The 25,173-nt window shown below is 27.5% G+C and overlaps 1 protein-coding gene across 2 annotated transcripts in view; it reads left to right on the top strand.

Annotated features, from left to right (window-relative positions):
* Positions 1-576: 576 nt before the first annotated feature.
* The window catches only part of LOC107169058 (uncharacterized), a 29,070-nt gene continuing 4,473 nt past the window's right edge, over positions 577-25,173 (top strand). Inside the window, exons 1-13 of one of the 2 annotated variants that reach the window (XM_089217539.1) lie at positions 577-1,002; positions 14,828-14,939; positions 15,080-15,255; positions 15,349-15,484; positions 15,556-15,652; positions 15,998-16,178; positions 16,250-16,336; positions 16,461-16,501; positions 18,070-22,586; positions 22,682-22,789; positions 24,073-24,124; positions 24,208-24,278; positions 24,536-24,592. In XM_089217539.1, coding sequence (XP_089073665.1) covers positions 975-1,002; positions 14,828-14,939; positions 15,080-15,255; positions 15,349-15,484; positions 15,556-15,652; positions 15,998-16,178; positions 16,250-16,336; positions 16,461-16,501; positions 18,070-22,586; positions 22,682-22,789; positions 24,073-24,124; positions 24,208-24,278; positions 24,536-24,592 — 5,663 coding nt within the window. In that variant the 5' untranslated portion in view covers positions 577-974. Of the gene's footprint in view, positions 1,003-14,827; positions 14,940-15,079; positions 15,256-15,348; positions 15,485-15,555; positions 15,653-15,994; positions 16,179-16,249; positions 16,337-16,460; positions 16,502-18,069; positions 22,587-22,681; positions 22,790-24,072; positions 24,125-24,207; positions 24,279-24,535; positions 24,593-25,173 lie in introns of both variants that reach the window. The other variant, XM_089217538.1, reaches the window with a different exon arrangement.

The following is a 25,173-nucleotide window of genomic DNA, read 5'->3' as shown; positions in this document are numbered from 1 at the left end:
TAAAAATTAATAATATCCATTTTACTAAGATAAGGCACCCGACACGCGGTGTATCGTGTGTTTTAATTGTAGCATTTGTAGCTAATAAAATTGTCATTTTGCGCAGCGGAAAAATACGATCTACCGAATGAGCACGACAAGCGGAAAATATTAAATATAAGACGGCGATAGGAACAACAACAACAGCCGCGGCGGAGTGCATCACACCACCACCACCACCACCGCCACCACCACCGCCGTTTCGTCAACGAGAGATAATCGACGGCGGCAGCGGACGAGCGATAAGGAACCGTCCCGGCGAAACAAAACAGCGACCTGCACGACTACCACGACACACCAAATACAAAAAAATCTATGGTCCGCATCACATTCTACAACACCAGTGTTGCTGTTACCAGCACGCCCAGCCGACCGAAACGTTGAACAGAACACCAACGCTAGAGCGTGACCACCGTCGTTGCCGTCGAGTGTTTTCGTTTTCGGCCGTTCTGCGCGTGCGTGTATTTCTGTGCGCACACCTTGCCGTGTTTGTCTCTGCGCTTGCGTGCGCGTGCGTGCGTGTGCGTGTGTATCTTCATTGTGTAATTGTGTTTGTACTGTGTGTTTGTGCACGGCATTACGTCGTTTTGTTTTCCTGGCGATTTTCCGCTCGTTGTCCGTTTACGTCGATTTCGTCGCCGACACCACCGCAGCCGCCGCCGCCGTCGTTTTTGAACGTCGCACCGTCGTTTCTGCGACGGTTTTCAGTCACGCAGCGAAACACGCCCGCGTGAACGATAGGGGTTCCCAGGGACCGGACACGCGTCGTCGTCGTCGGCACGCCGTCGTGCGGCTGTGCGCGCGCGAACGCAACCGTGGAAACCGCACGCTCTCGGAGATGTGACCGTCGGACTCGTGGCACAGCCGCAGACGCTAGCCGCAAGCAGGCGGTCCAGTTGACGCTAGCCGCTGCGTCCGCAGCCGCCAGCCGCAACATGGCGTCGTCCAACACGGATTCGCCTGGTAAGTGTCTTCGAAGAGCCGTCGCTATAGTCCCCAAACGTCCCTGCCCCCGGCACTCTCTAAACCGACCTAGTCACAACCTTCGTTCGGTTAGGTTAGGTTCGGTCCGGCTGGTACTGAATCCTATGCTGTGCACTAAGCCGGGTTCACACGTTCACGGTTGTTTGAAAGCCAATTCTGCTATCATACGACAATTACAGAGTATGGCATTCGATTGTCTCCTACATTATGTAACAGCATGCAGTATAATATTATGACATTCAAGAACTTGCATGCGTATTTTAATGGTTCAGATGCGTACAGTTTTGTTAGTGCACGCACATCACAAGTGAGATAAAGCAATTGCGATTCTGTGAACTCGGCTTTACTCAATCATCGGCAACTATTTTGGATGCCGTTGATGTGCTTAATATTTTTGCCAACGTTAGAGAACAGGTAACTTACGGCCTACTTTTGTCTTTTGTGGGTGTTGAATGCAAATGTTTATTAAAAAAATTGTAACACCTTGGCACAATAATATCATCTTAAAATCCAATAGGTATTATCAGAATAGTCTGTTGTAGACGAATGGTCGCCAACAATTCAAAATCAGATAGGCACCTGAATAAGAAGTCTGTGTTAATCTTTCACACATTTTTGTGCTTTCTAATTGTAATTAGGTGCCAATATATTAAATTGTTAACAGATTTGATGTTTTTGTTTGCTGATAACCAGGGTTCAGATTTTATAGCAATTGCTAATTATTATAGCACATATATAGATAAAAATAACAAAGCTATAATTTGGTACCTACCTATAAATAGGTTTTATGCACCAGAGACTAAATATGTAATTTTACTATTTTTTTTTGCATATTTTATAAACCTTTTATAGAGTTTTACTGCTATTTTTGACAATATAATGAAAAATACTAGGAAAAATAGTATATTTTGTATAAATACATAATATAAAAATAGTAGGTACTTATTAATTTATGTGAAGTGGCATGACTAATGAACTAAAAACACTAGTACTAGTCCACCCGATTATTACATGTAAAACATACAACAGATTGTAGTTTTTTACCTCAACAAAAAAGCAATTAAGTTTACTAAAAATTGTTTTAAGTAAAAATGTTGAATATTAAATTGTTCATTGGTTCGACTTGGTTTGAAATATTTAATTAACAAATAAGACTGTAAATTAGGTTTTTATAACATAAGCTTAGAGAAACATTTCATGAATTAGGTAAATGTAACTCAAATGTTCAATTCTGAAAATAAATATTTTTAATTGTATAACATTTTTAACAAATTTAATTACGTTTTGTAATTGATCATTTATGCTCTCAATCATTCCATGAATTGTATGTTAAATTCTCAAATCCTAGAAAACATAAATTATTTATATTTCAACAAACACCTATATTTTTTTTTTAAATTAATACTCTGTTAAAAAGCAATAAGCAAAAGCCAAGCAAGTATAAGCAACTATTAAATGTAATTTATGTATCATGTATATAAATTCCAATAATTTTGATATTTAAATAAACGTGATTAATTTTGCATCACAATACACAGTGTAATATTTTGTTTTTAAACACTTTATTATAGTAATTGAAAATTTAAAATCATCTTAATCTATAAAATCAAAATTTTCTTTTAAAATTAAATTACTTATTTAGGTATTACAACACAATTGTTTATAAATATAAAATATAAAAAAACATTTGTCCTCGTGTTTGTCCTATTCCTCACATATTAAAACCGTATCAACTACTACTAGCGCTTTTAGCCCTGTTTTTAGTTCACTAGTTACGCCACGTCAACATGGTTATAACATATGGAACATAGTAGCAAGCTCCAACCTTTGTATATAACCGTGGTGTAGGTACTCCCTTCACAAAATTTGGGTGCTCGTCAGATATGCGATCTACTGATGGTATATAGTCTACAATCCATATATGTAGACTGCATATCTGAGCCGCAAAATAAACAATAAAAGGTTAAATTGGTGTAAATATAATTTGCTATATGCACTTATGTATTTTCCACTGATATTAATTAATAGTTATAATAGCTTAAATATTTAACTGTTGCCTATATTGACAAAAATTAATTGAGAATAATTTTTTTTTGCTAATACAAAAATTGTAGGTAGGTATTTGATATTTTAGATTCTGAGCAGAGCGATGAATGTATTGATTTTACCATGATGTGTGGTTTTTTTTTTTGACGATACTTAATCGCTATTACAATAGCGTTTATTATTAATTATTACAGTCTAGCTTAGGTAAGTCTGGTTTGGAATTTGGCTTATATCTTATCATTACACAAACTAGTTTATATTATGTTAATGTTTAGTTATACAGGTATAATTGTGTCAAACATTTTGCACAAAAGTCATAAATTATGACTTAGAAATTACAAACTTATTTTATTAATTAGGTACTTTTAAGTTCAAATTTTGACAAAAATTCGTTAAAACCATGAATATTTTTTTTTGTGTCTGTCAACACGTTTTGGGGCAGTAAAAATGCTTTGATTTTTGACTTCAGTACCTCGTTCGATCAGAATGTGAATCTAGTTGGTACTTTGGGGGGTCAAAAGTAAAAAATTCTTAATACTTTTCTAAATAATTGAGAAAAACAAACTAAAAATTAAGGGAAAAACCGGAAATTGTACGCACACTCATTTTTCGACAAAATCGATTTTGGTTTTTGATGTAACTTTAAAACAAATTTCCATAGATACATGAAATTTCCACCTAATGTTTATATAAGTATATTAGGCACAATTTTTTTTTATAAGCATTTAAAGTTCAAATTTTGACTAAATACGTAAAAATTACGGCAATATTCAAATTATCTTAGATAGAAATTCATAAAAGTTTTCCTTTTTAATTCTAAGATTTGAAAATTTAATACAAGGCTCCTAACATATTTTTACAATAGAAGTTGAAAAATAAAAGAAATACATAGTCACAATTTTTTTTTATAAGCATTCAAAGTTTGAATTTTTACAACATATTATGTAAAAATCACGAAAATTCGTAAATTATTTTGTGCTAGAAATTCATAAAAAATTTTCCTTTTATATCTAAGATTTGAAAATTTAATACAAGGCTCATTATAAATTTTTACAATAGCAATTGAAATATAAAAGAAATATATAGTCACAATTTTTTTTTATAAGCATTCAAAGTTTGAGTTTTGACAACATCTTATGTAAAAATCACGAAAATACAGAAATTATTTTAAGCTAGAAATTCATAAAAAATTTTCTTTTTATATCTAAGATTTGAAAATTTAATACAAGGCTCATAATATATTTTTACAATAAAAATTGAAAATAAAAGAAATGCGTAGTCACAATTTTTTTTTTACAAGCATTCAAAGTTTGAATTTTGACAACATAATATGTAAAAATCACGAAAATTCGCAAATTATTTCAAACTAGAAATTCATAAAAATTTTTTTTTTTAAAACTAAGATTTGAAAATTTTTAATAATCTATAATATATCCTAGACAGATAAACCGTCTTCGCTCAGAATCGTTTTTCGTATACAATGATATAATATCATTGGATTCAAATTTAATTCCATCCATTACAGTAACCCACTTGTAACCTACTGTACAGCAGAGCGACATACACGACTTACCCGCTTTTTTTTTGTTGATTTTTTACATTTAATTCATTTAAATATTCCATTCAAACACGAATATCAGAATACATGTATATGAGAAGAAGCTAATATGTAGGTATATATTATAACACAGCGGTTCTCAACCCATGGGCCGCGGGCAGCACGTTATTGGTCCGTGAACAATATAATATAATTATAAGAATTTAATATGGCTTCACTGCATATCCCAGGCAACCCCCCTCGCAGGCTCAAACGAAATTAGAATCGAGATCTCCTTAAGTGATCTAAATCCAACTATAAGTTCTTAGGTGTTACCAATGGGTGACTTCCTTAAAAGTTGTTGTTTTAAAAAAAAAAAAATTATGTATATTATATTCTATATCAAAATTACTAAATGTGCTTGTTGTACAGATTGTTTTTGAAAAAAAAAAAGAATTTAATATGACCATAAACAGCTGAAAACGAGTTAATATTTTTTGAAAATTTTTTGACTGAATGTTTACATACAATTTTTATATATTTGATAAAATTTTCAAAATATATAGATGTGTTTTGAGCTGTTTACTGATATTTTAATTTTTCAACTTTTTTAGTTTTTTTTTCTATAAATATCGATAAAAATTTATTTGTTCGGTATAAAAGCTTGAAAATTTAATTCAAGGCTTTTAACACATTGTAACAATAGCAGTTGAAAAATAAAATAAATTCATAGTCACAATTTTTTTTTTATACGCATTCAAAGTTTGAATTTTGACAAAATACGTAAAAATCACGAAAATTCACAAATTATTTTAAGCTAGAAATTCATAAAAAATTTTCTTTTTAAATCTAAGATTTCAAAATTTAATTCAAGATTTCTTACAAGTTTTTCAATCTTTATCACAAATAAAAATTCCACCGGAAATTCAAATTAAATTTTTATGAGCATTTGAAATTTAAATTTCTACAACATTGGATTTTCACTTTTAGCGATTTCCTTACTTTGGTGTAACACTAAAACAAATGACCGCAGATACTTGAAATTTTCATTGAATGTTTACATACAATTTTTATATATTTGATAAAATTTTCAAAATATAGAGATGTGTTTTGAGCTGTTTACTGACATTTTAATTTTTCAACTTTTTTAGTTTTTTTTTCTATAAATATCGATAAAAATTTATTTGTTCGGTAGAAAAGTTTGAAAATTTAATTCAAGGCTTTTAACACATTGTAACAATAGCAGTTGAAAAATAAAATAAATTCATAGTCACAATTTTTTTTTTACAAGGATTCAAAGTTTGAATTTTGACAACATACGTAAAAATCACGAAAATTCATAAATTATTTTATGCTAGAAATTCATAAAAAAATTTTATTTGAAATCTAAGATTTGAAAATTTTTCATAATCTATAATATATCCTAGACCGATAAACCGTCTTCGCTCAGAATCGTTTTTCGTATACAATGATATAATATCATTGGATTCAAATTTAATTCCATCCATTACAGTAACCCACGTGTAACCTACAGTGACATACAGAGCGACATTCACGACTTACCTGCCTTTTTTAAATTTGCTTATTTATTTACAGTAATAAATTATGACATAATAGGTGTATAATTATTAATTATTTTGCCTAATTAGTTTTTTTCACCAATACACAAATAATTATAATATTTTAATATTATTTGAATTTGCTTATTTATTTGCGTACTGTGTACAGTAGAACTTCGATTAACCGTCACTGTCGGGACCGGGGCTATGACGGTTAATCGAATAGACGGTAATGGATATTTTGCAAAAAAAACGTGAACATATACACACATGCATTATATTTTTTACGTGTGTGTGCTTTAAAAAAAAAAAATACTTACATATAACAAATTATAAACATACATACCACATATATTATTAAAAAAATCTGTAATTTTAGTTTGGTTTTTTGATTCTCTAGCTTTTTTAGTAGCAATATTACGTATTTGACGTAGAAGTAAGAATTCAATTATAAATTATAATACATACATAGTACAATACATACACACATAAGTTTATAATTCGTTTATCACGTTTATCGCTTGCATTGGATATGTACATATTACAAACTATTTTTATACACTTGATTGTTACTGTTGGGCACCAAGACGAGTTTATCGCGATCGTCTAATCGCCTAATTATTTTTTTTTCGGCGGTGACCGATGACGGATAGAGAGTGACGGTTAATCGAAGTTCTACTGTACCACTATTACTGCGTATTATAGGTACGCATACTTTATTACGCAATCTACATAATGTAGATCTCATACCTATCTAAGCAGAAAAATATCTGTAGACCGCATATCCGAGCAGCACCAAAATATGTTGATTATATAACTTTTAGTACAATAAGTACATGGCTATAAAGAATTTATTATTTATAGTTATTAATTAATTATAATTTTGTTTATATATTTTTAATGAACTGTACTGTCGGGCGACACTATAGTTTAAAAAACTAGAAACAATAATTTTGTATACTGTGTGTGAAGATAACCGGCAACTGTAGTTGTCTAGTCACCCAGTCTCCTAGTACCTAGGCGATTGCAGCTTCTTTTGAGTATCCCCGTGTGAGGAGGGCCTAACAGCAACCAGCAACAATACGTATCTCATTTTGGGCAAAATGAGATTTATATATCAAAATATTTGAAACCTTGCGCATAAAATTGTTTATTATCATGCATGTTATAGAATCTTTAGTTTCCCGCCAAAAGTGATTTCAGTGATAGCACGTATCGTAAATTCACCTGTGATAACACGTATTTGACCAATTTTACACGGTGGATGTAGAACGTCCCTTAAAATATTTGCGTTCTATTCAATATTAAGCCAATTATATAATATATTATGCATTGTATTACAATAATTATTAACTTATTTAATATTCCTAAACTCGGTTAACATTTTTCATAATTCAGATACGTGTTATTACACGTATATACAATTTATATAAACTTCATTGTACAGTATGTACATTAACAAAACATTTCATTGCCTTTTGACTTTGAATAATTTAATAACTTATTTTTTAATGTTTCAAGTACTGAAATAAAGCATTTAATTGTTATTATAATGTATTAACTACCTATAGGTTAGTCATATTTTTTAAAACAATCTTAAGATTTTGTTTATTCACTGAGATACGTGGTTTTACATAATATTTTTTTTTAATTTGATTTTACCCAAACCTATAATACTATAATAGTAATTACTTAATTTAATATAAACTTATTACCTAACTATTTTATAAAAGTTTTTTTTAGTTATTTTAAGTATAATATTTAAGCTTAATCCTTAAATTGTACCAAATAAATCCAAAGACTGGAATAGATTCTATAAAATGTATTGATACTTTTTTGTTATTATTTTGTTAAAACATTGTAATTGTCATGAAAAGTAAAGTTATGATAATTCATGTTTTATATTTTTAAAAACTTCACCAAAATATTTTTTTCTCTTTTAGTTACGTGGTCTCAACATTATTATTTTATGATAATTCAGGGATTTTATTTATAATAACACGTATCTCTAAATTGAAATACCACGTATCTTATTGTGATGTGGCTAATTACACGTAGGTAAGTGGATTTTCAGTAAATAATACAACTTTTTTCACTATTAGTTAAAAAAAACGTAAAACTACTTAGATTAAGTATTAATTACTAATTAATTTAGTTTATTGTCTCTCCTGAAAAGTAGAAAAATTAGATACGTGTTGTTGCTGTTAATGTAAAAAATTATTATTCTTTATCTTTTTTCTAATGGAAGGTTTCACACTAAAATTACTTAAAGACATAGAAAAAATGATTCTTCGTAAATGCGCCTTGTTTATGTTACGTGTGGGCCATAGAGAGAAAACAAATAGTGCGCTGACATCCTCTTAATTTTGTGATAATATTTGCAGTTTTTTTCTTTTTTGCACTTTCTTTTTTTTTTTTCTTTTCTTTATAATTTTGGTTTAATTCATAAGGTAATTATTATAATTTATAAGCGTCATTAAAGGGGTGAAAGAATGTTTTAAGTACCTACATATTTCTTATATTATTTATTTCTATAAAATATTAATATATAATCCTCCAGGTGCCTAATCTGATATCCAGCTACAAAGATAATTATAAGCCTGCACAGTGGTCAAACTATGCATTTAGGTGGATTAAACTAATATTTTAAGAATTAATTATGAAATACATGTTAGGTACATGTTAGATGCATTTCTTTATTGATTCTGTATTTGATTAAATCTGTTAGAATATTTTTTAGTGTTAAATATCTAATTCATAATGTTTAAGTTTTATGAATAATTTAGCGTTAAACATTATTTAAATTTATCTTATAAATGTTGTTAAAATTGTAGTATTCATTGTTATATTTTAATTTTTTTAGAAGCAAACACTAGTCTGGACTCTTGAAAAATAGAGGAAGGTTGTGGAATTCTAGTTATATGTTATAACTTGCTAATTACTTTTTTTGTGGCTAGTTATTTCAATTTTAATTTTATATTTTACAATTTACGTAGGTACAATGAAATAAATATAAATATTAAATTGCAAAACATACTACATATGCATACATATGATGACACAACACATAATAAATTCATAAGTGATATATAATAAGTATTTGTGATTATAAATTAAAATTTATGACATAAAATTACCAAAGAAATAATATTAATAAGATAAAAAAAACTTTTTAAATCTTAAGTGGAGCTAGAGAGCCAGTGGTAACGCAGTTAACTATAGCTTACATAACTCTCAGTATGATTCATAAAAAGTGCAAAACAAAAATTGTATGGCTCTATTTTATCCGATTATGTCATTCAGTGTCCAACTGAAGAGAAGGGGAGTAGTATCATTATTCATTATACATAATATAGTGATGTATTGTATATTTGTATATACATAGATAAATAAATCTTATGATCTTCCTACTAACCATTTAAGACAATCATTAAAAAAGACCTTGAGGACATTTCAATGAACATAGAGAAAAAAACTCTTAAGCTTGTTTTATTTTGGTTATTTGAAACTTTTACATATACCTATTAACTTAAAAATGCATACATTATAATTTATAACATAAATGTATATAACTAATATAGGCAGGTATTGGGTAAGCAGGATTTAGGTACGTACTAATGTACAATGAGAAACATTTACACGGGCATAATTTATAAATATTTTCTACTTTTATAAGATAGCCTAAATATAATTGATAATGCGTATTATATATTTAAAATGTTTATTATTTATCGCTATTTTAAACTTCCATATAAATTTAATTAATTTTGATTATTTTTTTAGCACCTAATGGCTAATATTAAAGTCACTATATTATTATAATCCTATCAAACAACGATTTTACAAAAATAATTAAATTCTAATTATATTCTACAGATAATTTTTAATATTTTTGTAATTTCCTTTATTGTCTGACATGTTTGTTATGATTCAACTTTCAATCGTTATTTGTTTTTTGTTACATTATTCGATATTAAATTTAATCATTTATTGTTATTGTTCCTTTATTTGTTATACATTATCGATTTCAATCATTTTTTGAACCGTTTCACATTATACTTGTAACATTATAAAAACGTTTTGAAGCCCTGCTATCTACTCAATTTTTGAATTTATAAACAATTGTTAAATTCAATTTTTGATATAGGTAAATGTTAATTATTGATTAATTTCTGAATATCTTATTGATTTGAGATAATATGAATAATAAGTACCAACTAAAAATGCGAAGAAATAATTTTATATTTAAAAAAAAAGTAGGTAAGTAGATGTTGCTCTACTGTACAGTAGTTTACAAGTGAGTTACTGTAATGGATGGTATTAAATTTGAATTCAATGATATAATATCATTGTATATGAAAATGATTCTGAGCGGACGTGGTTTGTCTGTCTAGGATATTTTATAGTTTTATCTATATTAATTATATTGCTAATATTTAAAAAAAAAAATGTATAAAATAAATTACAAATTAATCCAATCAGATTCATTATGCCCACTCAGTCATTCATAGTAGGTGTATTCATTTTAAAGTACCCATGAATAATATTTTTAAATTACAATAATATAGCTAAAATTGTTATTTTTAGCTATTTAAAAGGTAATTTCATCTAAATTTGAACTTAAAATAACTAAAAAGAAAACTTTGTGTGTATAGTTATTGGATTTTTTTTGCCACTGATTTAACGACTTACCTACATGGAATTTTGTTTTAATTTTCAATCCTCAGCTATAAAAGTTAGATTTTATAAATTTTTAACAACCAAATAATTTGTAAATTTTCAATTAATTCATTTAGTCAAAATTTGATGATTAAATAGTTAAAAAAAAAAAAATGTGCCTATGTATTTTTAATATTTTCCAACTGATATTATATCAGCATACGTTTTTTGACCCTATGAATAACATTTTATTGACATTTATAGAATAAAAATCTAAAAGAAAGGAAAATTTCAAATGTCTATAAATAACTTATAAAAAGTCAAAATATTTTGAAAATGTTATAAAGTATAGGAATTGATAAAATAAACATATGTTGAAAATTTCTTTTATTTATCTTTTCTATTGTAAATAAGAGATTGATTTTTTTGAGAACTAACATTATACATTTCACATACATATGTCAAGTCTGCATTTTCTTGCGTGTTAACTAGAATAATTTTAAATTGTTCTTGATTTATGCTTTTATTTGTTTTCCTTTTAAAATATGTTTTACATGGTTTTTAATACTTATCTATGTTATCGATAAATTTATTTGTGGCAGCTGTGATCGTTTTGGTTTTTTTATTAATTATATTTTTTTTGTGTCTTTTGGGAGCAGGTATAGTCTTTTTTTCTTTGTCTTCATTGTGATAATATGTGGCGAGACTTAGCTTACGTTTTTTATCTGGTCTTAAGTCGTTACTGAATTCTTGGTTATTTTCGTCTTTTATTTCCATTAAGCTATGTAATATATTGTTGAGTGGTTGTACTGAGTGATGTATATTATTTATCCCTTTATTTATTTTATTAGAGATAGGGTCCTGAAGAAATGTGTTTTGAGATTCTTTTGTGGTTTTAGCTGGTTTTTTTGGGCAGTTTGTGGGTATATATCCAGAAGTTTTACAATTAAACACACTATAAGGGTGAGGGGGGGTATTTGTTTCTTTTTCAATCAGTGTTGTAGTTGTATCTTGATATTGTTTTGGATATTGAAGGTTTTATTGTTATTTTTTTATGTTAATATACAGTGAGGAGATTGTTTTTGTAATTTTGGTGATTTTTGATTGACGAATTGACTCATTTTTGATCAGGGTTAAGGGATCCCGGGATCAGGAGTTATTTCCTTGTTTGCATTTTGGTTAGTTTTAGTTTTTTTATTGCAGTGTACATACTTCAATATTAGTCTGGTTTAATCGTATTTGAAGTGTTTTGTAGCGCTAGTATTTGAAGCACTTTTAAAACTCAATTAATTACAAATGGTTAAGCTGAACAGCACATGCAAACTGCTCTTAAATTATTATTATTTTTAATAATTAAAATTATGAAAAACCAACAATAATTAATAAGTGAAAATCAACGATTATCTAAAAATCAATTCATTACGAGTAGATATAATATAGCATTGTAAAATTAAAATTAAAAAAAATTTTTTTTTTAGTCTGGTACATAATTATTAATAATATAAAGATCATAATTTTGATTGATTATTTGAATTTTTTGTTTTTTTTTTTCTCTAGCTGAGTTTACTATTGTACATGCAAAATGCATACTACTATACAAATTAAAAGTTATAATGGATTTTGATAGTGAATTCTAGTTAATTTCAACTGATAAATTTAATATTGAAATAATTGGCTTCCAATTTTCTAATACTTAAAATAATAAATTATTATGCAATCTAGTGGTTTAGTGGTATTTTATATTTTATATTTTATATTTTATATAATATTGGGCCTTGAATTTGAAAATTATAGGTATGTAATTTATTGGCTTATTCTGTAGACTGCTTTCAAATTTTAACGTTGTTCAAAAACATTGAAGTGGTGATAAATAATCTAATTTACATCATGAATCATGATCTAGTGTCATTTGATTGTTTAGTAAATAACTTTATTACTGGTATTTCACAAATGAATTAAAAAAACATTTTAGATTCTTAACGGAGTAATGAAAGTTAATCATTTGTTAACATTTGATATTTACCGATAAATCAACTAATTCTCTCAAAATTTTTATTTTGTTGTTATTCAAAAACTAGTAAAAGTAGATACTTAACAGTAGAAATATTCTTCAAATGTTAATTTTACAATTTTCTATTCATGATAAGGATAACATTTAAAAAATATTTTGCTTCGTTTTGAGTTATTTGTGGACATTTGAGATTTTGAATATTTTTCAAAAATTTAAATTGCTGGTGTTTTGAAGAAGAGTTCAAGTCCATTTTTGGTCATTTTGATGTAAGTAGTTGATTTTGTAGGAAATTTGGTGCCGCATAGATTGGTCAAACTGTAATGCATCCATGATCTGCATTTGTTACGGAATTTGTTATCAATTAATTTTCATGTGCGTTTTGATTCAAGTCATAACAAAAAAAATTTGTGTAGTGAGAAACGGCCTAGGTTCAATAACCTGTTTTCACTGTTATGTGATAAACGGACTACCTATAAGTTATTTTTATAATATATTGTTTGTGCATAAGGGCACAAATCACACAAACTTTGTTTTTAAACTTTCGTACCTACGTTTATAATAATATTAACTTATGTTTCATTTATTTTCATGATCTTCACTTATTCAGTTATATATTTTACTAACAAATTGTAAGTACCTACGTCACTATGACAAGCAAATCTCAAAATTTATTTATGTTGGTTTTTGTTTCATATAAGTGTAATTTTATCTATTATATAATATTAAGTACCAAGTGTGTTATTTAAATTTTAAATTTTAAAGTTTAATATAATTATTTATATGTTTTTATGTTACAAACTTAAAAAAAAGTTTAAACCTGTTGTTGAGTTTATTAATAATGTATTATATTATAATAAAAAGGAATGTTATAATAAATATATAAAAAAGAATAAATTTGTTTTTTGTTTCTTGTTCATTAATTATTAACAATAATATTGTATCAGATATTATGATAGAAACGTTATAATATTTTTAGTGAACAAAGGCACAAGTCAAATGCAAATTTTCAGAATTTAAGTGCCATTGGACATAAGTCCATGTAAAAAATAAGAAATTACTTTTTTAATTAAAAACAATTTAAACTTGCAATAATTATAACTTAAAATAATTATATTCAATATAAGACATGAATATTTTTGGATTGGGTATCATTTATTACGTTTTTAAACTATTGAAAAACTACGATTTTAGACTTTGAACTCTTTCTCCCAAACACCGCCCAAATAAATGGTCATACCAAAATATTTATGATCATCATTTTTATTATTTTTGCTTCTTGTCGTTTTAGTATTGAAAGTAAAAACTAGTTTTTATAAAGATGTGTTTATTGAAAATAATAAAATTTTATGATTCAGTCTCATAATTAAGCCGTAAATATCTACTGTACCTAAATATTGTTTAAATTCATTCTTTAAAAAAATGCTATTTTGAGATTTACTCTTGTCATCTAAAACGAGTTCATGTCCCCAGCTGACAATGTATACAAGTGCATACCGTTAATATTATATTTTACTATTTTTCCTAGTGCACACTAACATAGTGAAAATAACTGCCATGACCGTTAAATACCCACTGTAATAACCCTTTGTTTTGTACTGCTTTGGTGTGCACCTGGTCTTAGTAATAGGGTAGATTGAATTATCAATTATATATCTTCAAGCTGTATATTAGTGGTGGGCCGAAAAGATCAATTCAACTTTTCAAAAGGGTGGTAGCAGTGGCTATCTAAAGTCTGTATTAAAGTTCCACCTCAATTCGATCAATTTTTTTCACATTATACCTAACTTAGTAATAAATAAATATTCAAAAAAAAAAAAAATTTTTTATACTTAATATCCAAAAACTTCCTAAAAAATTTATAAGCACTGTTCAAATTATTGAAAAATCACATAAAGCACATAAATTATTATAATTAAGTTCTTTACCTAATACCCCTTTTTTATTTGACTATTTGTGCATTTCTGATGATATAAATATTGGATTTTGTTTTAGGTACAATTTATAGATGGATAGAAAGAAAGCCATTAACAGAAGCAGTTACATGGACATCTAGAGAAAAATTTTGGTTAATTACAGCTGCATGTCATTATGGGACTCATGATTGGTAAATATTGATTTTCGATTTTTGTAAAACGTCACAAGATATTTTTGAAATTTTTTCAAATACAAATTAAAATTTATTAAATAGTAGGTATTTATAATTAATAGAATTTTTTTAAGTTTCATTAATATTATTGTTTCTAGGAAATCAGTTGCTCAAGTTGTTAGAAATGCTGGAGAACCGTACAGACCTCGAGAATGGTATACACCTAAAAGCTGTGAGCGCCAGTTTAAAATCCTTGTATCTAATCTTAGCAAGGAAGCAAAGTCATTACCCCTTATTGATATGCTGCAACATATTGCTGAAGGTTTAAAAAATGGTAAATAAATATCAATATAATACCATAGTTAAAATGAATTGAATGGAAATGTAATGAAATATGTTTAAAATTATATTTTTGTTATCGTACAAGATTACATACGAGAAGCTAATAAATCAAAAGATACTTTAAAATCAAAGTATTGTAATTTATTCAGTATTTTGAACCGTGTGAAGCAAGGAAATTTGTCCAGAAATGAAGTTGTCAGTCTTTATTCACAAGCAAGAAGGTTGAAATTATTTGTTTCATGGTAAACAGTTGGTATATTATATACTTATTTTTTACATTTTTTTTTTACAGGAATGAAATTGAAGGAAAACAATATATGGATCAACTTATGACTAGGCAAAATGCTAGTCTAGCTTCTGAAAATTCAAGTTCTGGGTTAATAGAAGAGGTATAAAAATATTCATACATACATTTAATTAATCAATTATTTATGAAGTGACCACCTAGTAAAAAAAATTACGGACTTTTAGCACTCAATATTTAGTATTCATATGTAAACTAAATATGTTTGAACTGCCATAAACAATAAACTATCATTATGTGATCTTTATTCATTGAAAAAGTAAAGATCTGTCTAAAGCCACTGAATGTTATTAAAAAAGTGATTTTCTGGAAAATTGTTATTTATTTCATTTTATGAATAAATAACTTAAATATCTCATCAGTGATTTTAGCATTTAAATAAAAATTTGGTTTATTATATTCAAAATCATTTATGTCAATGTTATAGCAGCCAATCAAATGGAATACGCCATCCGCACCATTATTAACAAGTCTTCTTAGATCTCGTAATACTATACCAGCTAATAGGACTGCCACTACTATTGCTTCTTTATTACAAACTCCTGGTGGTACATCAAGGACTAGATCTGGAAAATTATTACCATTAACTCCTAGCATTAAAACTACACAAGGTAAATTTAGATTTGTTAATATTTTTTATTTTACGATTTCGTGGACTTCAATATCTTTCATACATTTTCAGGAACTCCTACACTTTCTAAACTCCTTGAGGCTCCAGCAAATCCTTACATATCAAGTCCACCACAATCTATACAGAAGAATAAGTTAAGTAAGTGTAAAAATGTATTTAAAAATGAAATACAGTAATAACATTTTGTCAGTTTTTAATAATAGTATATTGTTATAAATAGTTTTCTTGGATCAATATCTAAAATGTATTTTTTTGTCTTTAGGTGAAGTTGGAACGGAGAAGCTTGCGAATACTTCTAGAAAAGTGAGTTAAAAATTATGCAATCTATAATAACATCAAACCTAGTGTACTTTGTTTTAATATTTGCTTCATAAAATCATTTCTATGTCTGACTGTCATTTTAAAGTTCTATAGGTATGAAATCTGATTACGTCATATTATTTTTCAATATATTACAAATAGATATCATTTTTTTTAAATGAAATATATATTATTTTCCATAAAAGTTCTTTATAATTTTGATTATTACATGAGATATTAAAAAAAGAAGATAATTTAAATTTAATCCAATGGTAATATAGTTATGTTACCAATATATTTTAGTTATTTACTAGAACGTTTTATTCAAGTATAAAATTAATATATTATAATATTTATTATTATAAAGTGTTTATTTTATATTAGTTTTTAACGAATAAGACTTAAAAATTGTACAATGCAATATTAATTTAAAAGCATTTAAATTTAAACTCTCATCTTTATAATAGTTAACAATATATTTTGTATGTGGCGTTTTTCTTTATTTTAAATAATAAATACATTTTAAGATGTTATGAACGGGTCTTTTTAAAGGAGTTGATATAGTCAATGTGTATGTGAGCGTGCTGTAGTGTAAGTTAGTGCTTTGTAAATAATCCTTAGTTTGCATGACTTCTACTCATCATATAAGTGATAATATAATTGATCATTAAGAAACTTAATATTTTTGTATTGCGTTAATGCATATGCATAAGGTTACGTCTTGTCAAACTATATGTGTTTGAATAATTTATTTGTACTCTGAAACAACTGTGGGAGATATTAAAAGTGGAAGGAAAAGTCACTCGCTCATATCCAAATTTAAATTATAAAAATATTCTTATTCCTGTACTCTAGATTTTTTAAGAAATATTCGATGTTTTATTTTGTTTACAATTTTACATATTTTATTGTCTAATAACTACTTTTTTGTTTATAAATAAATTGAATGAATTGAAGTACACATATTTTTCATACCTTTTCGACCAATAGCGCTGCTAAATTGCATAGATTTTTTGATATTAGACAAAATATTTAGGATATATTTAGGAGTTGATTATCAATATTAAAAAATTTTAATATTAAGATCTTAAGCATTTTGAAATTCTATGAAATAATTGTGTTTATTTTAGGCATAGCAGATCCTAAACAGAAAAAGTAATTTATAAATAGCCTAATTTATAAATATGTGCATTGAATAATTTTTTTGATATTACAATCAAACTATAGAAAGTATAATTTCTTCCACTTTTAGTTCTCTAATGATGCAAACAAACATTTATTTCATTTCCCCCCACGTTTTGAAATGTGTGTGTGCTTGCTAGAGTTTTAATTTACTACCTACTCAAACACGGTCGACACTTCTTTTATGTACACATAAATTGCCTGAATATCCCTCCTTATCACTTGCTACTGAATAAAAATATAAGCTTACAATTTCAATATTTTTTTTAAATTGTTAATTTTTCTTTTACAATATGAATGAAATGCATGAAAAATCTTGCCGCTTTCAATTGCCTTAATGTTCTCATTTAATTAAATATAGATAAAAATTAACATATGAATTTTTTTAGGAGAACTCGCAGTCAACATCATTAAATAGAGTACGAGTAGATAATATGACAACCCTTGGATCTTATAATCAAATCAATAAATCTGATTTATCAGCTTCGAAGAGACAGATATCTAAGAGCCCAGTTTCAGCAGTTAAAAATGGATCAAAAGCAAATGCCGGTTTTGTTGATCTATTAAGTGATGACAGCGAAGAAGAAACTAAAAACGCTAGTCTTAAAAGTTTGTCTGGAGATAAAAAAGATACAAGTAGTAGACTTGAACCTAGAGCAACAAGAAGTCAAACTAGAGCAGAAGGAGGTTTCAAACAATTGAATGATACTAAACTGTCTGATGGAAAGAAAGAACGTGAAAGCTTGCAAAGTGATGGATCTCATGTAAATGAATCTCATTTAATTGTTGATGATCTGATTGATATAGACCAAATTGATGTTGAACCATTATCGACCGTACAAGATGAAATACGAACTCAAACTCCTTGTAAAATGACGCGATCTTCCATGCAAAGACTTCGTCTATCAAGTTCAGGAGATAATTTATTGACGAATAAGAAAGTTAATAGTAAAGAAATAAGTAATAAAATGTTGGAGGAAATATCAGCTAATTTTGTTGTAAATTCCACTTCAAATACTTTAGCTCCAGAGTATAAATGCTTGTTGGGCCTTCCCAATAACACTGATAATACATCTGAATGTCTGATTCCTGTAGACACAAAAGCTTGTAAGGATGCTATTATGATACGCAAAGATAGCCATTCATTGCAAAATACATTGTCTACAAATGATAGTAAATTATTAAAACAAAGAGGAGTATTTGGAGTAAAATCATCAAATATACGGTGTTTTGATAATATAAATGATTCATCATTTTTGTCTTATAACAACCAACCTATTGTAGTAGTTAATAAAATCAAAAAACCATTTAACATTCAACGTCTTTCAGAGCAGAAAAATAAAACCGATAATATTCAAGATTCAAACACTGATGTTCAAAAAACAATTAGATTAAATACTAACTCTCAGATTATAGTTAAATCAATTGATAATAGTTGTTCATTAGCTTCTGATGAAATTATTGTAATCGATGATGATATAAATATTAATGAAGATAATATGACAGCAGCAAAAACTAAAGAATTATCAAGTAAAGCTAATTCAAAAATCTTGCCTCTAACTGTTTCAAGTATTCCAAAATCAACAACTCTACTGCAATCAGATGAAAAAAAAAATAAAAGTGATAAAACTGCTTGGGATATGTTTGCGAAAACTCTAAATATTTCAGATCCTTTAAAAAAACAGATTCATCAAGATAGTGTATCTAAAAGTAGAACCAACTGTAACATAAATGAGTCTAACAATCGTTTCATTAAAGAATTAGATTTTGATTTAGATCAATCGATATCTCAAACATCTTTGTCTGAATTATATAATGGTGTTGAAGAAATTGTTGAAATGCACTCTTTTGATAATGAAGAATTAAATTCATTGATTGAATGTGGTTCATTAGATAGTAATGAAAGTGAAGAACACTCAGTTAGTGTGGATCAAGGTGATTCTTCCGTAAGTGAAAGTGATTCAACTATTGGAGCATTTGATACCTTTGCCCAGATCACTAGAGTACGAAAAAAGTCATATACCACTAAAGACGTGAAATTTGATACCAAGGAATCAAAGAATACAAACCGTGGAGTAAAACATTTAAAAGAGAGTTTTTGTCAGTCTGAAGAAATATATGATGATCAAACCTCTACGCCATCAGTCACTGGAATACCTATTTTACAGGGTGTAATATCAGATGTTATGAGTCAAATTAATTCAGATAGTGTTGTATCTCATAAATCAAACAGCCCACATAATTTATCTAATCCTGATATTGTTGAAATAAGCAGTGATGAAGAATTTACCATGGATTTTCCAAAAAAACATCCCTTAAATTTCAAGCCAATTCAAACACAAGAAAAAAAAATGGAATCCTATAAATTTATGGGAGATGAGTCGACAAAAACACATGAAATAGAAGCTAAAATTATCAAAGGTGTTAACATGAAACATGGAACTAACGCCATTAAACCCCTACATATTGAAATGGCACCATGTAAGACCGATAGAGCCCGTAACAAAAAACCAACAATTAAAGAAGGAATCACTCAGGAATATAATGATCATAATTTTGATATGACGTTTATTACAAATTCTGTTAATAAAAGAGATGAAAATGAATTGAACGAAGTTGAAGTAATTCAACCACAAGAAATAACAATTAAAATTTCCAATGAAAAATTAATGAAAGAAACTGAAAGGATGATAAAAGAAACTAAAGAAATTGAAGAAAGAAAAAAAAAAGAAGACGAAAGAAAGGAAAAAGAATACGAAAGAAAATTACAAGAAGACAATAAAAGAAAGAAAAAAGAAAATGATGAAAGAAAGAAAAAAGAAGACGAAAGGAAGAAAAAAGAAGAAGATAGAAAGAAAAGAGAACTTGAAAAGAAACTACAATATGAGTTATACGAAAAAAAGAAAAGAGAAGATGATGAAAGAAAGAAAAAAGAAGAAGACCAAATAAGAAAACAAAAACATCTCGATGAAATTGAAGAACAGAAGATGAAGATTAAGGAAAAGTTGTCAGAGTTCAATAAAACAGTGTCAGAAAAAATGAAAACTTATAATCCTCAAGATATACTAGCGAGAGTAATAGTTAAAGAAGAAATGATTGAAGAAGATTCTGAATACTTATATGGAGATATGATATATGAAGAAGTTGTAGGTCAAGATATATTTAATGAAGTAATAAGAAATGATAGAATGATAAAAGAAGGTTTAATGAACGAAGAACAAATAAATGAAGAAGTATTAAATGAAGAAATCATTAATGAAGAAATAATAAATGAAATCATAATTAAAGAAGAAATAATAGATGAAGAATTAATGAATGATGGAATAACAAATGAAGAAATAATAAATGAAGAAATAATAAATGAAGAAATAATGAATGAAGAAATAATAAATGAAGATATAATAAATGAAAATTATATCAAAGATGATAGATGTACACATGATGAATATAACAATGAAATTATTGAAAGATTAAGAATAAAATGTAATGATGCTGTACCAAGTAGTATCGAATGTACTTCAAATAGTCCTACAGAGTTAACCCAACTCATAGATTTTGAATTACAATTAATAGAAGAAGAATCCTTTAAAAATCTAATAAAATTGAAAAAATATATGCATAATAGAGAATTAAAACTAACAGGAAAAGATGTTCAAGTACAGAGTAAATGTATTAAGTTCCAAAGTCAAACTAATGAAAATCAATCTAAAGAAGACAATACAGTTGAAATACAAAGATCTAAGGAAGCTGAAGTACAAAAATCTAAAGAAGTAGAGAAACAAAATTCTGAAGAAATTACAAGCCCCAAAGATAATGAAGTAGAAATGAGAAGAGGTAATGCAGCAGTCGTGTTAGAAAGAATCGAAATCGATAGTGTTAGAATAGTTGAAGAAGTTGAAACAAAAAAACCTAAGGAAGTCGAATCAAGTAAAAATATATCAGTTGAAGATACCGATATTAAAGGATTGAATAATAGATGCACTTTAAAGAAAGTGAAAGAACTAGGGAATAATCGATCAGTTGGGCATACGGAGGTAAATTTGGCAATGAATTATGGAGTTTCTCCTGTACATTTTAAGAAAAAAACTGAGCATTTAGAAAATGATACAGTTATAGAACAAGAATTGATTGAAAGTAGAAAAGTGGCAACAAATGATGATTTTGAAACATTTAATCCAAGGGAAAGAGGAATAAAGAAGTGTATGGAATCTGAAGTAAAATGCTCTAAAGAACTAGAAACAAAGTCAAGTGAAGTTAAAATGATCACTAGGACAAGGGGACTAAAGGCCGAAGAAATGCTTAAGGAAACTAATGTTTCTAGATATGTGTCTACTAAGTTACGACCACAAATTAAATTTTCTGGATCCCCTTCATCTAGTGCAAGTCCAACCATTGAGGATAATTCATCAATTCCTAGTGATGAGTATAAAAAACCAACCAACAATACAGATGATCTTAGTAAACAGAACAGCTCTTCAAACCTAATATATGATAATAAGAACAATAGAGATTTAAACATTGACTCAAGTGTCATTGCTAGAAAAGAAAATTTGAGCCGTGAAGTTATCGATATTCCTAGAACTCGTACTCGTTCCTCATCGTTTAAGCAAAGGACTAGTTTCGAAACTAGATCTTCAAAGCAAGACCAAGATGATGGTGCAGCTATCATTACAAAAGAAGTTGCGGGAGCAAAAACTATAGTCCCAATTTCTACACAACCTGAACATCGGACCACAAGAGCAAAAAGTCCTCCCAAAACTATTTTTAATAAACATACGTTTAATGATAATAATGGTGGTAAAACATTGATAATACCTGTAGTAATGTTAAACACAAATGAAATTCCACTTCACAAAATACACCAAAGATCAGTTAACAACTTTGTAAAGCAAAAAGAAATCAAACCGTAAGTGAATTCATTTAATTATAGTGCTATAGAAGTTATGCTCTATAAAAAAAAATTGTTAATATTTGATACGCAATCATATTTTTTTTTTATAGATCAAATGAACAAACTCAAAAACAATGTGTTACAGCACAGTTAGATAAACCACCTCCTAAGAAACGAGGACGCAAACGTCGAATTGATGAGCTTCAAGAGCCTAATAGGTATGATAAATATAATTTATAATACTATATTAAATGAGATCGAACATTTATTACAACATTTTGTTGAATTATAATTAAATTTATAGTTTTAATTTTGAATTAGAGAAAAATAACTATGCTTTATTTTACAAGTATTGAAAATATTAATTTTAAACAGGTACAGTAGGGTCTCGATAATCCGAACGAGATTGGGGAAAGGGGTCGTTCGGATTAGCGATTTGTTCGGATTACCTATGGCTTAAAAAAAAAACATCAATTTTATTTTTATTTAAAATATGAAATTTTATTTTTATTTGTATTAATCGTGTAAAAACTCGTTATTTCAAAAGACATTGAATACATAAAAATATTAATATTAATTATGAACTTTACCATTTAAAATATTGATTTTTTTTTGTACATTGGTTCCCGTTATGAATTGGTAGCCTTGTCCCACATAATTGAAAAACTTTATTACCGGAAAATATTATTTATAAATACATACATAATATGTACATATCTTTCGGATTAGCCTGTGTTCGGATAATCGAGACCCTACTGTATTTAATTTTTAAATTTTTTTTACCTGGATTTTATAACTCTTTTTTCTACATATAACTGTTTGTATATACTTTTATTTTTAATTAAGTTGACATGTTATGTTAATTATAGGATTTTCATAATCTTCTCTTCATTAGCATTACAAATATTTCAGATCTTTTAAACTATAACTTTTTACATTATAATTTAACGTTCAGATGTTTCGCATTCGGTTCAATTCATAGTAAAGTGCAAAAAATTTCATAGTTTTACGCGATCACCAATTTCTCGTGCTATTGTCCGATTGCGTCGTCCGGTTTTCAACTAGGTCCCACATCGCTGGGATTGATGATCACACATCACTTTTTGGAGAATGGGTAGTATCATGTGTATAGTGATATATACATATATAGATAAATAGATCTTAACCTCCCTACTATCTCCTTGTGATACACATTGACAAAGACCTTAAGGTCGTTTCAATGAACAAATACAGAGAGACAAAAAAGATGTTTTACATGTTTGGATGATGGTTTTTTTAATTTTAAATATGGAATATTGATAGTTATGAATTCTTTAGTTATTAAACAACTAATGTGTTAATAAATATTAATAGAATGAATGTAACTAAAACTAGTTTCAAAGAATGTATCACTAAAAATATTTGAAATTCTGATTTTCTATACATACATGCTTACATCTAACATTTAATAATAATCGTTATGAATTATTTTAAAATTAAGTTGGCTTTATTTTAATTTCAGCAATAATAAAACAACACCTCAAAATGTGGCAAAAATGAACACATTGAAAAAAGTATGTTATCTATTTAAAAGTTTAAAATTTGTTTATTCTTGTTCAAATTATTGTATTAACTATTTAAATGGTTGTTTTTATAGAATGTAGAAGCTCCAGCTTTTAGAACCAGAAGGAGTGGGCTACGTGGTTGTAAATATAATTCCACGAACAAGTAAGATGCAATTTTTAAGTTAATTTTTGGTTCAATATTTTATTATTCTCAAATAAGGGTATTGTTACCACTTAGTGGCTCCTCCCGTAAAAAAACCATGTATTTATTTTTTTGTATCACATATTCTTATTATGCCTAAAGAAACAGATTGTAGACATATACAAAATAGAAAAATTTTCTAGCTTTGGTGGTTCATGTTTTCATATTATGAAAATTTGTATTTATTATATTATTATAATATCATGTTTTTTATATAGGACAACCTGTTACACTCGGTCACGTTCAACAACAGATCAGCCGCTTGAGGAGGACAAGTGAGATTAATTTTTATATTATTTTTAATTATAAATCATATTATTACCCTTTAATAGGACGTCGTACTCACTTGTCTCAAAGTGTTATTCATGCTTAAGATAAAATTTATGTACCACAAATTTACCATAGTTCATTTATAGTTAAAAGCTTAATAGTTAATATTTTATCAAATTTTCTGTTCATTGAATTCATAGATGTGAATTGTGCTTAAGTAAAGATTAATTTTTATATTTTTGATTTATTACAATATATAGTTATTTGCGTGGTAAAATTAATTTTACTCGTTTATGATATCCATTAAAAAAAAATTCTTAGCTCCTTTAGTCTATGTTGATGAGAAGTCATTTATTTATTGGTAAAATACCAAGATCAAAATATTATACTAAGAAGGGTTTAATTTTATATTAATTGATATTTAACAAATGTACTAAATTTCAATACTTTTGTTTTAAGAAATTTGTTTTTTTATTAAATTTCTCATAACCCATTGAATAATGTGAGTAAAAGCATTAATTCTATACTATAGTTCTTAGAATTGAAAATTCTTTTTTGTGTTTTGTGCTTCTTAAATTTTGTTCAT

The sequence above is a fragment of the Diuraphis noxia genome, unplaced genomic scaffold (assembly GCF_037042655.1).
Source record: "Diuraphis noxia isolate RWA-SAM2 unplaced genomic scaffold, SU_Dnox_SAM2 contig0001, whole genome shotgun sequence".
NCBI classification, from domain to species: Eukaryota; Metazoa; Arthropoda; class Insecta; order Hemiptera; family Aphididae; genus Diuraphis; species Diuraphis noxia.
Note: the sequence above shows the minus strand (reverse complement) of the source record. Positions and strands in the feature narration are given on the sequence as shown.